The sequence below is a fragment of the Cebus imitator genome, unplaced genomic scaffold, assembly GCF_001604975.1.
Source record: "Cebus imitator isolate Cc_AM_T3 unplaced genomic scaffold, Cebus_imitator-1.0 Scaffold20, whole genome shotgun sequence".
Taxonomy (NCBI): domain Eukaryota; kingdom Metazoa; phylum Chordata; class Mammalia; order Primates; family Cebidae; genus Cebus; species Cebus imitator.
In genome coordinates this window covers 6,353,421-6,365,865 of record NW_016107335.1, presented here as the reverse complement: position 1 = coordinate 6,365,865, position 12,445 = coordinate 6,353,421, and the positions used below count along the sequence as shown (strand labels likewise).

At 40.8% G+C, this 12,445-nt stretch overlaps 1 protein-coding gene and 1 pseudogene across 1 annotated transcript in view; one reads left to right on the top strand and one right to left on the bottom strand.

Annotated features, from left to right (window-relative positions):
* Positions 1 to 12,445, bottom strand: part of XRCC2 (X-ray repair cross complementing 2) — a 37,303-nt gene that overhangs the window by 9,939 nt on the left and 14,919 nt on the right. Inside the window, exon 2 of the mRNA XM_017520038.2 lies at positions 3,648 to 3,729. Coding sequence (XP_017375527.1) covers positions 3,648 to 3,729 — 82 coding nt within the window. The remainder of the gene's footprint in view (positions 1 to 3,647; positions 3,730 to 12,445) is intronic.
* Positions 8,841 to 9,126, top strand: LOC108297390 (annotated as a pseudogene).

The window sequence follows — 12,445 nt, the reverse complement described above, 5'->3', positions numbered from 1 at the left end:
AGACTGATTCTTGCTCTATTGCCCAGGCTGGAGTGTAATGGATGGTACAATCTCGGCTCACTGCAACCTCTGTCTCCAGGGTTCAAGCAATTCTCCCGTCTCAGCCTCCTGAGTAGCTGGGATTACAGGCACCCACCATCATGCCAGCCTAATTTTTGTAGAGACGAAGTTTCACTATGTTGGCCAGGCTGGTCTTTAATTCCTGACCTCAGGTGATCCACATGCCTCAGCCTTCCAAAGTGCAGGGATTACAGGTGTGAGCCACTGTGCCTGGCCAGAAAGTATTCTTAAGTGATCATTTTAATTACTTTAATTCAGTAACAATATTGAATGTGTTGATGAGCATACAATGTATAAAGATGCAGGGAATAGCTATATAGTAACAAAGCTTTTTACAAAGTAAGGAAATTAAGTCTGTATTAATCCAAACTAGATTGTTAGAAATTAAGATGTTGTAATCCCAGGGCAATCACTAGAAAAATAATTTAGAAAAATATAGTGAAAATAATGACAAGGGAATTAAAATGGTATAGCAGAAAATAACGATTTAACACAAAAGAAAACAGTAAAGGAGAAAAAGAAACAGAAAGACATAGACGTATAAAAAAAAGAGACAGCAAAATGATAGTCATAAACTCTTCTTGTTTTTCATTGTTGTTTTTTCTTTTTGAGATGGTGTCCTGCTCTGTCACCCAGGCTGGAGTGAAGTGGTGTGATTTCGGCTCACTGCAAGGGTCTCCCAGGTTCAAGCGATTCCTCTGTCTCAACCTCCCAAGTAGCTGGGATTACAGGTATGTGCCACCACACACAGCTAATTTTTCCATTTTTAGTACAGACAGGGTTTCACCATGTTAGCCAGGCAAACTCCTGACCTCAGGTGATCCACTCTCCTTGGCCTCCCAAAGTGCTGGGATTATAGGCGTGAGCCACCATGCCTGGTAGTCATAAACTCTTATCAGTAATTACACTAACTATAAATGGACTAAATAGTCCAAAAGGTAAAACTGGCAGAATGGAATACAAAAACAAAACAAGAACTATAGGCTGTTTATAATGAACACACTTTACAAGTCACAAATAGGTTGAAAGTCAAAAGATAAGAAAAGATATACACAATACAAACAGTAATCAAAAGAGACCTGAATTGGCTACACTAGTATCAGACAAAACAGATGTTTAAGACGAACATGTTATTAGAGACAGGGGACTTTGTGTGTATGGTAAAAACACATGACATAAAACTTGCTACTTTAACCATTTTTTTGTTTTTTTGAGACCAAGTCTTGCTCTGTTGCCCAGGCTGGGGTGCAGTGGCACAATCTCAGCTCACTGCAACCTCCACCTCCCGGGTTCAAGCAATTCTCCTGCCTCAGCCTCTCAAGTAGCTGGAATTACATGTGTGTACCACCACGCCCAGCTAATTAACAGAAACTTCAAAAACCTTACTTTCAAATGGATAGAACTACACAAAAGATCAACAAGGACTTGAATAATACCAAAAGCCAACTTGAACAAACAGGCATTAGGAGAACACTTGACCCAACCAATGGAGCATGCATGATCTTCTCAAATACACATGGAACATTCTTTAGAATAAACCATATGTTAGGCCATAAAACAAGCCTCAATAAATTTTAAAAGACTGAAATCACAGAAGCACATTATCCAGTCAGAAAATACTGAAAACAGAAACCAGTAACAACAACGAAAAGCTATAAAGAGCATGAGCTGCAAAGAAAAAAACAGATAAACTGGATTTCACCAAAATGAATACCCTGCGTACTTTCGATGGATACCACCAATACAATGAAAAAACAACCTAAAGAATGGATGACCATATTTGCAAAATAACTTATTTGATAAGGGGCTGGATTATACAAAGGACTCTTGCAACTCAATAATAAAAGGACAAAAACCTGATTTTTTAAATGAGCAAAGAATCGATGTTTCCCCAAAGACATACAATTTGCCAATAAGCCTTTGCAAAGATACTCAACATCATTGGCTGTGAGGAAAACATAAATCAAACACCACGAAGAGATAATACTTCATACTGACTAGGATGGCTATTATCAAAAAGACAGACAATAACAATTATTCCTAGAATACAGGAATTGGAACCATCATTGCATTGCTGGTGGCAAGTAAAATGTGAAGCTACTTTGGAAAACAGTCTGGCAGTTTCTCTCTCTCTCTCTCTCTCTCTTTTTTGAGATGGACTCTTCCTCTGTCGCCCTGGCCAGAGTGCAGTTGCATAATCTCAGCTCACTGCAACCTCCGCCTCCCGGGTTCAAGAGATTCTCATGCGTCAGGCTCCTGAGTAGCTGGGACTACAGGCATCGGCCACCACATGTGGTTAATTTTTTTTTTTTTTTTTTGTATTTTTGGTAGAGATGGGGTAACATCATATTGGCCAGGCTGGCCTTGAACCCCTGCCCGCCTTGGCCTCCCAAAGTGTTGGGATTACAGGCATGAGCCACCACGCCCAGCCAGAAAATGGTCTGGCAGTTTCTCAAAAGGTTAGATGTAGAATTGCCATCCGACCTAGCAATGCCTATCCTAGGCATTACCCAACAGAACTGAAAACGTCTATCCACAGAAAAATATGTACACAGAGGCCGGGTGCGGTGGCTCACGCCCGTAATCCTAGCACTTTAGGAGGCCGAGGTGGGTGGATCACCTGAGGTCAGGAGTTCAAGACCAGCCTGGCCATCATGGTGAAACCCCCATCTTTAAAAAAATAAAAAATTTTAAAAATTAAAAAAAAAAAAAAAGTACACAGATAACCAAAGCAGCATTACCGATAGCTGCCAACAAGTAACAACCCAATGTCCTCAGCTAATAAATGGATAAGTAACATGTACACCCATGCAATAAAATATTTAACAATGAAAAAATGAACTGATAGATGCTATGATGTGATGAAAACTTAATTATACAATTCAATGAAGATTATTCAAAGAGGCCAGTCACAGAAGACCACATATTACACGATTCCAACGATATGAAATGTCCAGAAAAGGCAAATCTAGAGTTAGAAAGTAGGTTAGTAGTTGCCTAGGGCTGGGGAACATGGGAGATGACAATGACTAGAAATGAGCTTCTTTATGGGGAGATACAATGTTCTGCAGTCAGTTGTGGTAATGGTTGCACAACTGTGAAATATATTAAAAATCACTTAACTGCACACTTAAGTGGGTGAATTTTATCTCTATGAAGCCACTACATTAAAAGAAACAAAAAAATCAACTTAAACACATGCCCTTTGTAAGTTTTCCCTGTTGTAGAAATACTAAGAGAACAAGTAGATACCTAAGGACTTGCCTACAACTCTGCAAACTTCTAAAAAAGAACTTCAAAACAAACTATAATAGCAGGACTTGCGTAAGTATTGCATGTTGGGTAAGACAGAGGTCATGGCATATTCTGAAGACTGACTGCAGAAGAGCAAACTTCATCTTGTCTGACACTGATGAGGAAAGCTGAAGAGCTTTCTGTCACAACCTCCGTCTCATTTTTCCACTTACAGTTTAACCTGTATAACTTCTTGCGAGGAGTATGTGTATACATGTGAGGTTATGTGAAAAAAATCCTTTTCTAAAGCTTTGTTTACAACACTGTATTTGTATTTGAGGTTGGAGTTTTACCATGCACAGGAGAATCTTCATCAGCAAACAGACTTGGTTCTATTTCTTTCAAAGAACTTCTACCTTCAAGTCGGGCAAGGAGCTTACAAAAGAAAAGACAGAAGGAAAACTCATTATTTAAAAATATAAAATCCCAGACAACTGTATTAATACAATTTTCTGAAAGTCTGTAAGATTTCATAACTTTAGACCTGGTGCTGTGGTTTACACCTGTAATCCCAACACTTAGGAGGCCAAGGTGGGCAGATCCCTTGAGTCCAGGAGTTTGAGACCAGCCTGGGTGACATGGCAAAATCTCAACTACAAAAAATACAAAAATTAGCCGGGCATGGTGGCACACACTGTAATCCCAGCTACTCAGGAGGCTGAGGTGGGAAGATCACCTGAGCCCAAGAGGCAGAGGTTGTAGCCTGGGTGACAGAGTGAGACCCTGTCTCAAAAATTTTTTTTTCATAATTTTGTGGATTTGGAAGAAATAGGAAATATAGTTTAGGAGAAATCTTGTGTTTACTTATTTATGAGATATTTCACTTTTTGCTTATCTACCAGATACTGACAGTATAAAGTGAGTCTGTTCCCTTAAAGGAATGGATAGTCTAGTTTAGGATACAGGACAAACTACTAGGGCAAAATTTTTACCTTCCTTAACTTTCGCACTATAATTGTTACCACAGCTGTTATACAGTTATCTGCCTTCATTTGTCTGCCCCATTCATTATGAGCTCTTTACTTCCTTGCAGAAGGGGACAAAGGAGAAAGGTGGAGGAAAACTTCCTTGAGGAGCCATCACCTGAGCTCTCTCCCCCTAAGACTCTGCCAGGGGATGGGGAACAGGCAGGCCTAGCAGACCTACCAGCAGGAACAGGAGCAGCCACAGGGCAGAGGCTATAAACAGCACTGTGCACAAGGACACTAGGAGCAGATTTAACCCTGGAGTTCATAGCAGCACCAAACAGCAGGACACAGTGAAGCCCTGAAAGAATGCACAGGTCAGAGCATAGAAGGGCTCAGATGTCATGTTTAGGAGCTTATCTTTGGCTGTGGACAATAGCAACAGGTGTGACACTAACCAGTGAGAAGCATTTAGCATTGTTAAGAGCAGACATTTGGGACCCCAGAGCCAGACCTGCTAGGTCACCAGGGGCCTTAGGCTTCTCATCTGTAAAGTGAGGATAGCAAACAGCACCTCCCTCATAAGGCTGATGAGGATTAAATATGTGAAAAGAGTACCTGGCATATTATCTGCTTTTTTTTTTGGAGATGGACTCTTGCTTTGTCACCCAGGCTGGAGTGCAGTGGCACGATCTCTGCTCACTGTAACCTCTGCCTAAGCTCAAGTGATTCTACCTCAGCCTCCTCAGTAGCTGGAATCAAGCACCCACCACACCCAGCTAATTTCTGTATTTTTGGTGGAGACAGGGTTTCACCATGGTGGCCAGGCTGGTTTTGAACTCCTGACCTCAAATGACGCCCCCCCCCCTTCAGCGTCCCAAAGTGGTGGGATTATAGGTGTGAGCCACTGGGCCCAGTCCATCCGCATTTCAAAGAGATCATCTTGGTGGTTACTAAGGGACAGATGTGAGAAGAGTAAAACCATATGTGGAGAGAGGGCTGGAGTCTGTCACCCTAGTCTGGAGGAGGAGTATCTGCACCATGACAGAAGTCATTAGGGTCACAGGGGCAACCTCGGTGAAGGATTTCACTGTCACAAGGGAGACATAATCAAAACTGATTCTCAAGTTTGTTGGGAATCAGCAGACCTGATAACCCTTCTATATGACAAAAGAAAAAAAACCTATCACAAATGGGAAGAAAAAGTCACCTTTTATTTGCGTGTTTTTTTTTTTTTTTTTTTTTTTTTTTTTTTGCCAAATCAAGTTGTGGAAAGACTTCCTGAAGTGATGAAAAAGTTATATACGTTAATTTAACAGGCGTTTGTTGAATTTCTGTTGCATATGAAGCACTGTGTCAGGCAAAATGGAGACTACAAAGATGAAGATGAAACCCACCCTCAAAAAATGTGCAGTCCAGGTCCTCTAGATGAGACTGTCATAAAGCAAGGTAAAGATACAGGGTGCTTAGTTACAGCAGAGGTTTGAGGGCATACCCATGGCCGACATGAAAAGTAAAAATTAACATGTTATTTGCCTTTTTGACTAGTTTGACACTGAGGCCGTAAAAGCAATAGTGGGTAACCTGGTGACAGCTAGCATAACAAAGGCAGTGGCATGGAAATGTATTAGCACACACCTCCTCACCACACACTCACCAAGCACTACCTGCACTCAGGCAGAACAAGCAAAACCCAGCTTTAGGTAAGAATGTCTTTGATGAAGTTAAAAAAAAAAAAAAAAAAAAAAAAGACTGGTTTTATTAAATTGACCCTTGAGTACACTTTAAAAAAAATTCTTTGTGATGACATGAGAAACATACTGTGTAGTGAATAATTTAACCTTGCCTGAGGGGAGGTCTAGTTTTTGTCCTTGGCTCCTGAGAGGTAATTCTAAACCTTGGAATGTCTTGACTGATAGTGTCTTTGAGCAGGGCACAGTGGCTCACACCTGTAATCCTAATACTTTGGGAGGCCAAGGTGGGAGGATTGGTTGAACCCAGGAGTTTAAGATCAGCCTGGAAAACATGGTGATACCCTGTCTCTACAAAAAATACAAAAAATGGCTGGGTGTGGTGGCATACGCCTGTAGTCCCAGCTACTCAGAAGGCCAACAGAGAAGAACTGCTTGAATCCAGGAGGTTGAGGCTGCAGTGAGCCAAGATGTGGCACTGCACTCCAGCCTGGGCAACAGAGCAAGATCCTGTCGTTCTGCAAAAGAAAGTGTCTGTTTACATGGGAACCTTGAGCCACACCAGATAAGAATGTGATTTATGGTGGGGGCTTTGGGTCATGCAGTGTCAGGCCAACCTGGAGGTGCTGGAAGCTAAGGTCAGCTATGCAGGCAGCTGACCATGTCCGCATGGCAGAGCCTGGTTGAGATTCCCTGCTTGGCAGTATTCTGTCTATTGTCACACATCGCTGCTGGGAGGATTTAGCACTGTTGATGACTCCACTGGGGGAGGACAGCTGGAAACTCTGTGCTTGGAACTTCCTGGACTTTGTCCTATTGTGTTTCTTCCCTTGGCTGATTTTAATCTCTGTCCTTTTGCTGTTGTAAACCATAACTATGAACACATCAGCCTTCACTGAGTTCTGAGTCCTTCTAGGGACTTATTAAATCTGAAGGTGACTGTGATGGTTAATTGTATGCGTCAACCAGATTAGGTTAAGAGATGCCCAAACAGCTGGTAAAGCATGATTTTTGGGTGTCTTATGAGGGGGTTTCTGGAGAACATGAACATTTCAATCAGCAGACTGAATAAAGAGTATCCATCCTCACCAATGTGGATGGGCATCCTCCAGTCCCTCTTGTCTTGAGCTGGGACCCCCATCTTCTCTTGCCCTCAGATACTGGAGTCCCTGATTCTGGGACTTACACCAGTGCTGCCTGCCTCCCAGTCCTGCACTGCTCTCCAGCCTTTAGAGCCTTGGACTGGGTTCCACCATGGGCTCTCCTGGCTCTCAGGCCTTCAGACTCAGACTGAATGACATCACAGGCTTTTCTGGTTCTCCGGCTTACAGATGGCGTGTCTGGGACTTATTGGCCTCCATAATCACATTGTTAGAGTAGGTAGAGAGGCAGGTGTGAGCAGGGCAGGACAGGCCCCAAGCAATGTCCTGGTGGCCTCTTCAGGAATGATAACTGGTTGCAGCTGGCACCAGGGAGGGGAAAATTTCCTAACAGGAAACATCTTGAGCTTATGGAGAACAACTTCCTGATAAGATCCTAGGAACTGAGCAAACATGTCCAGGAATGTGCAGTAAGGAGCAAAATGGTGGAGTGTGATCAGTATATAACCTTCCTCTGGGAACACTAGAGCAGTAACGGAAAATTGCCCTACAAGAGCATGCACAGAACTCCAACTACCAAATGCCACTTGTGGCCCCTTCGGATGCTGGCAAGTCACCACACATGTGGCAATTAGCCAGCAACCCACCCAAGGAGGATGAGAGGAGACCAGGAAGAATCAGGAAATAGGGGCATTCAATATTTCAAGTTGCCCAGTTGGTCCCTTCCAAGTAAACTTTACTTCAAAAAACCTTCACTTCTGCCTTGAATCTACTTCTCTCTCTTGGCTGAGTTGTTTCTTCCAAGAAGAACTAAGGACTGTGGACCCCAACCGGACTTGTCGCTCCCCCACCCCGATATCAATGTAAGCCAATATCCACAATAAATTTCCTCTTATACGTCTACATGTATACTATTGGTTCTGTTTCTCCTCTGGAGAACTGTGCCTAATATAGAACTCAGTGAACCATATTTCCAAAAGATGCATGATGTGAAATCATTCCTGGGTAAATGATTTCTCTCAAACTCTGACTTTTTTTTTTTTGGAGACAGGTTCTTACTCCCCTCACCCAGGCTGGAGTACAATGGCACGATGAGCATCCCAAGCTCAAGTGATCCTCCCACCTTGGTCTCCCAAGTAACTAGACTACAGGCTCGTGCCACTACGTCCCCCTAGTTCTTTATTTTAGGAGACAGGTCTCACTATGTTGCCCCGGCTGGTCTCAAATTCCTGGGTTTAAGTAATCCATCCGCCTTGACCTCCCAAAGTGCTGAGATTACAGGTTCAGTGAGCTACTGCACCTGGCTGAGGACAGACCTTTTTAGAAAAGTTCACTGATAAGATTTTATATCTCACAAAGAAGAATATCTATAAATTCTTTGAAAAAGTCTTAAAATACTCCTCCCTTTTCTAACGTAATTTTCTCTGAGAGGAAAGATGTTCTTCATATACTTTAACCAGACCAACATATGATAGCAGACTGGATAAGAACCCAGTTAACTTCTATTAAGCCAGATATTAAAAATATCTGCAAATATGTAAAACAATGTTACTTTTCTTACTACATTTTTACCCTCAGAAAAATACAGCTATTTTGAGCTAAAATAAACAAATGGGATCTAATCAAACTTAAGAGCTTCTGCACAGCAAAAGAAACAATCATTAGAGTGAGCCGGCAACCAAGAATGGAAAAAAATTTTTGCATGCTACCCATCTGACAAAGGGCTAATATCCAGAATCTAAAAAGAATTAAAACAGGTCTTCGCTGTTCTGTGTCCTCTGCTCCTAGAGGCCCAGCCTCTGTGGCCTTCTGACCTGGTGGTACTGGAGATCCACAGCTTAAGATGCCAGGACCCCCTGGAAGCTTAGAAATGGGAGTGTTGACATTTAGGGATGTGGCCATAGAATACTGCCTGGAGGAGTGGCAATGCCTGGACATTGCACAGCAGAATTTATATAGGAATGTGATGTTAGAGAACTACAAAAACCTGGCCTTCCTGGGTATTGCTTCCTCTAAGCCACACCTGATCACCTGTCTGGAGCAAGAAAAAGAACCTTGGAATGTGAAGAGACATGAGCTGGTAGCTGAACCCCCAGACAGTCTCACCCCCAGACAGTTGCCCAGGCTGAAGGGCAGTGGTGTGTTCTCAGCTCACTGCAACCTCTGCTTCTCAGATTCAGGCAATTCTTCTGCCTCAGCCAAAATAGTTAGGATTACAGGTACCTACCACCCTGCCTGGCTAAGTTTTGTGTTTTTAGTAGAGATGGGGTTTCACCATGTTGGCCAGGCTGGTCTCAATCTCCTGACCTCAAGTATCTCCCTACCTAAGCCTCCCAAAGTTCTGGGATGACCGGTGTAAGCCAGTGCCCCTGGCCTAAATGTGTAAGTTTTAATGTCCCCTTTTGTCTCCGTGGAGTTTTGACTTCAAGTATATTTTACAAATATGACAGTTTTTGACTTAAGGTGTAGCTTGCATAATATTATTTTGGTTTATTCTGCTCTCATTTGATTAATATTTGCATAAAATGTCTATTTCCGTCTTGCCCCTTTCAGTGCTTTTTTAATCACTATATCTCAACTGACTTTTGTAGAAAAAAAAGTTGGATGTTGGTTTTTAAGTTTTTAATACATTTATTTACTGAAATGAAAGCATGTCTCTTGATTTGAAAGTGAATTAGGCCGGGCGCGGTGGCTCACGCCTATAATCCCAGCACTTTGGGAGGCCGAGGTGGGTGGATCACGAGGTCAAGAGATCGAGACCATCCTGGTCAACAAGGTGAAACCTCGTCTCTACTAAAAACACAAAAAAATTAGCTGGGCATGATGGTGCGTGCCTGTAGTCCCAGCTACTCGGGAGGCTGAGGCAGGAGAATTGCTTGAACCCAGGAGGCGGAGGTTGTGGTGAGCCGAGATTGTGCCATTGCACTCCAGTCTGGGCAACAACAGCGAAACTCCGTCTCAAAAAAAAAAAAAAAAAAAAAAAAAAGAAACTTTATAAAAAAAAAAAAAAAAAAAAAAAAAGTGAATTATATATATATTTTAATAATTTTCTGAAAAAGACTCGCTGTTATGTTTTTTTATTTGATTTTTACAACTGTTTCTCATTTTCTCTCCATCTTTGAGTCTTTAGATTTTCATATTGATATGCTTTTACTTATTTCTAATGCACTTTCAAGTATCAATACAGATTTGTGTGTGTGTGTGTGGTATCTTGGGAGTTACATAAAACCTCTATAAGAAACAATAGTGTATTTTAATTTGGTACAAAATTAACTTCAGTTGAATAAAAAATTTTTCCTCATTACATCTGCCCTGAAATTTGTCATTGATGTTGCTAATGATGTTTTACATTGTATATTTATTAACAGATGTTTATAATTTGTTTTCAAATTTTAGAGAATTTAGAATGTTTTCTGCACTATCACGATAATGCCACAGATTCTATTTTTGTGTATATGCCTATCTTTCCCAGCACATAATGTGTTGTTATTTGATTATGTGTTGTTTTCTTGAATCCTTTTATTTTCAGTTTAAGAAACTGCTTTCGGCATCTTTTATATGTAGGGCATATGCAGTGCCAATATACTTTTTCAGGATTCGGTTGTTTCAGCAGGTTTTTTTTTTTTTTTTTTTTTTTTTTTTGACAGAGTCTCACTCTGTCACCAGACTGGAGGGCAGTGGTGCAATCTCAGCTCACTGCAACATCCACCTCCTTGGGTTTAAGTGATTCTCCTGCCTCAGCCTCCTGAGCGGCTGGAACTACAGGCACAGGCTACCACGCTCGGCTAATTTTTGTATTTTTAGTAGAGACGGGTTTCACCATGTTGGCCTGGCTTGTCTCAATCTCCTGACATCATGATTTGCCTGCCTCGGCCTCCCAAAGTGCTGTGATTATAGGTGTGAGCCACCACGCCTGGCCTGGAGGTTTTTTTCTTTTTACTTGGCAGGACAGATTTGATGATGGTTATTATTCTCACTTGATAGCTTTTTTTTTTTTTTAAATGACTTTGAATAAGTCACATGGTTTCTTTCTGGCCTACAAAATTTATGTTGATAATTCACTTGTTACATCATAAGGCTGTTTGTAAATGACACATTACATTTATCTTGCAGCTTCCAAGGCTTTCTTGTCTGTGATTTCTGAAAATGTTCTTATATATGTATTGTTATAATTTGTGTGTATTCTGCTTGTTGAACTTCACTTTCACATCATTTTTCTTACTTTTATCATTCTCCAGTTATTTATTATTTTTAATTTTTACCTCCACAATTTAAAAAAATCTTTCAGATTTTTTTTTAATTATTATTTTTTGATTTTCTATAGTGGTCTGTGTTCCTGTTTCACTCATTAAATATTATTCAATCTATTATCAGCGTTTAAAATTAATGTGTACTTTATGATTTCTTTCTGAAAATTATATAATATTTTTGATGAAATTATATTGCCCTGTTATGTATACACTGTAATCTTTGATCAACATTTGGACATTAAAAAAACTATCTGTCACAATCTTTAAAATGTAGTTTTTTCTGACATTGTCTGAAAACAATTATCTTGACTAGAGATTCTGGGAGTCTCTCAGACATGTTTCTAGGATATGCTTTGTTTAAAAATTTGTCTTTAGTTCTTAATTAAAGAAGTTTCTGTTGTCTCCTCCTCCTTTTTTTTTTTTTTTTCTGAGACAGAGTTTTGCTCCTGTCACCCAGGCTGGAGTGCAATGGCATGGTCTTAGCTCACTGCAGCCTCCGCCTTCCAAGTTCAAGTGATTCTCCTGTCTCAGCCTCCCAGATAGCTGGGATTATAGGCATGTATCTCCATGCTCAGCTAATTTTGTATTTTTAGTAGAGACAGGGTTTTATCATGTTGCCCAGGCTGGTCTCAAACTCCTGACTTCAGGTGATCCATCCATCTTGGCCTCCCAAACTGCTGTGATTACTGGTGTGAACCACCAAACTCAGTCTACTTATGTTTCTCCTAAATAACCAATAATCACTTGCTACGACTATTTCCTGTCTGTGATATCACAGTCTTTCTGCTGCTGTAAAACTTACCTTTTCTGTCAGCAGACTCAAACCGTCATTTGAAAGAATACCGCTATTTATATTAGAACTTTATGCAATGAGAGACAGAAACTAGTGTCTGTAAAAGACCCTATCACCCAGAAATAAATATGTGTAAGGCAGTATTTTACTTGTCTTTTAAAAAAGAAACCAGGAGTTGCCAATTTATTTCTAAAGTCACTATGTTATATTGGAAGCAGGAAAATCTGTGTTGGGTAAATGTAACAGACTTTTTCTTTGTTCTATTGGCTCTTTGCATTGAGCTCACCCCGGGCATTGCATACACTTAATTTTTTACAAATGTAATTTGGTCTGTGTGTTTTTGTTACATCTA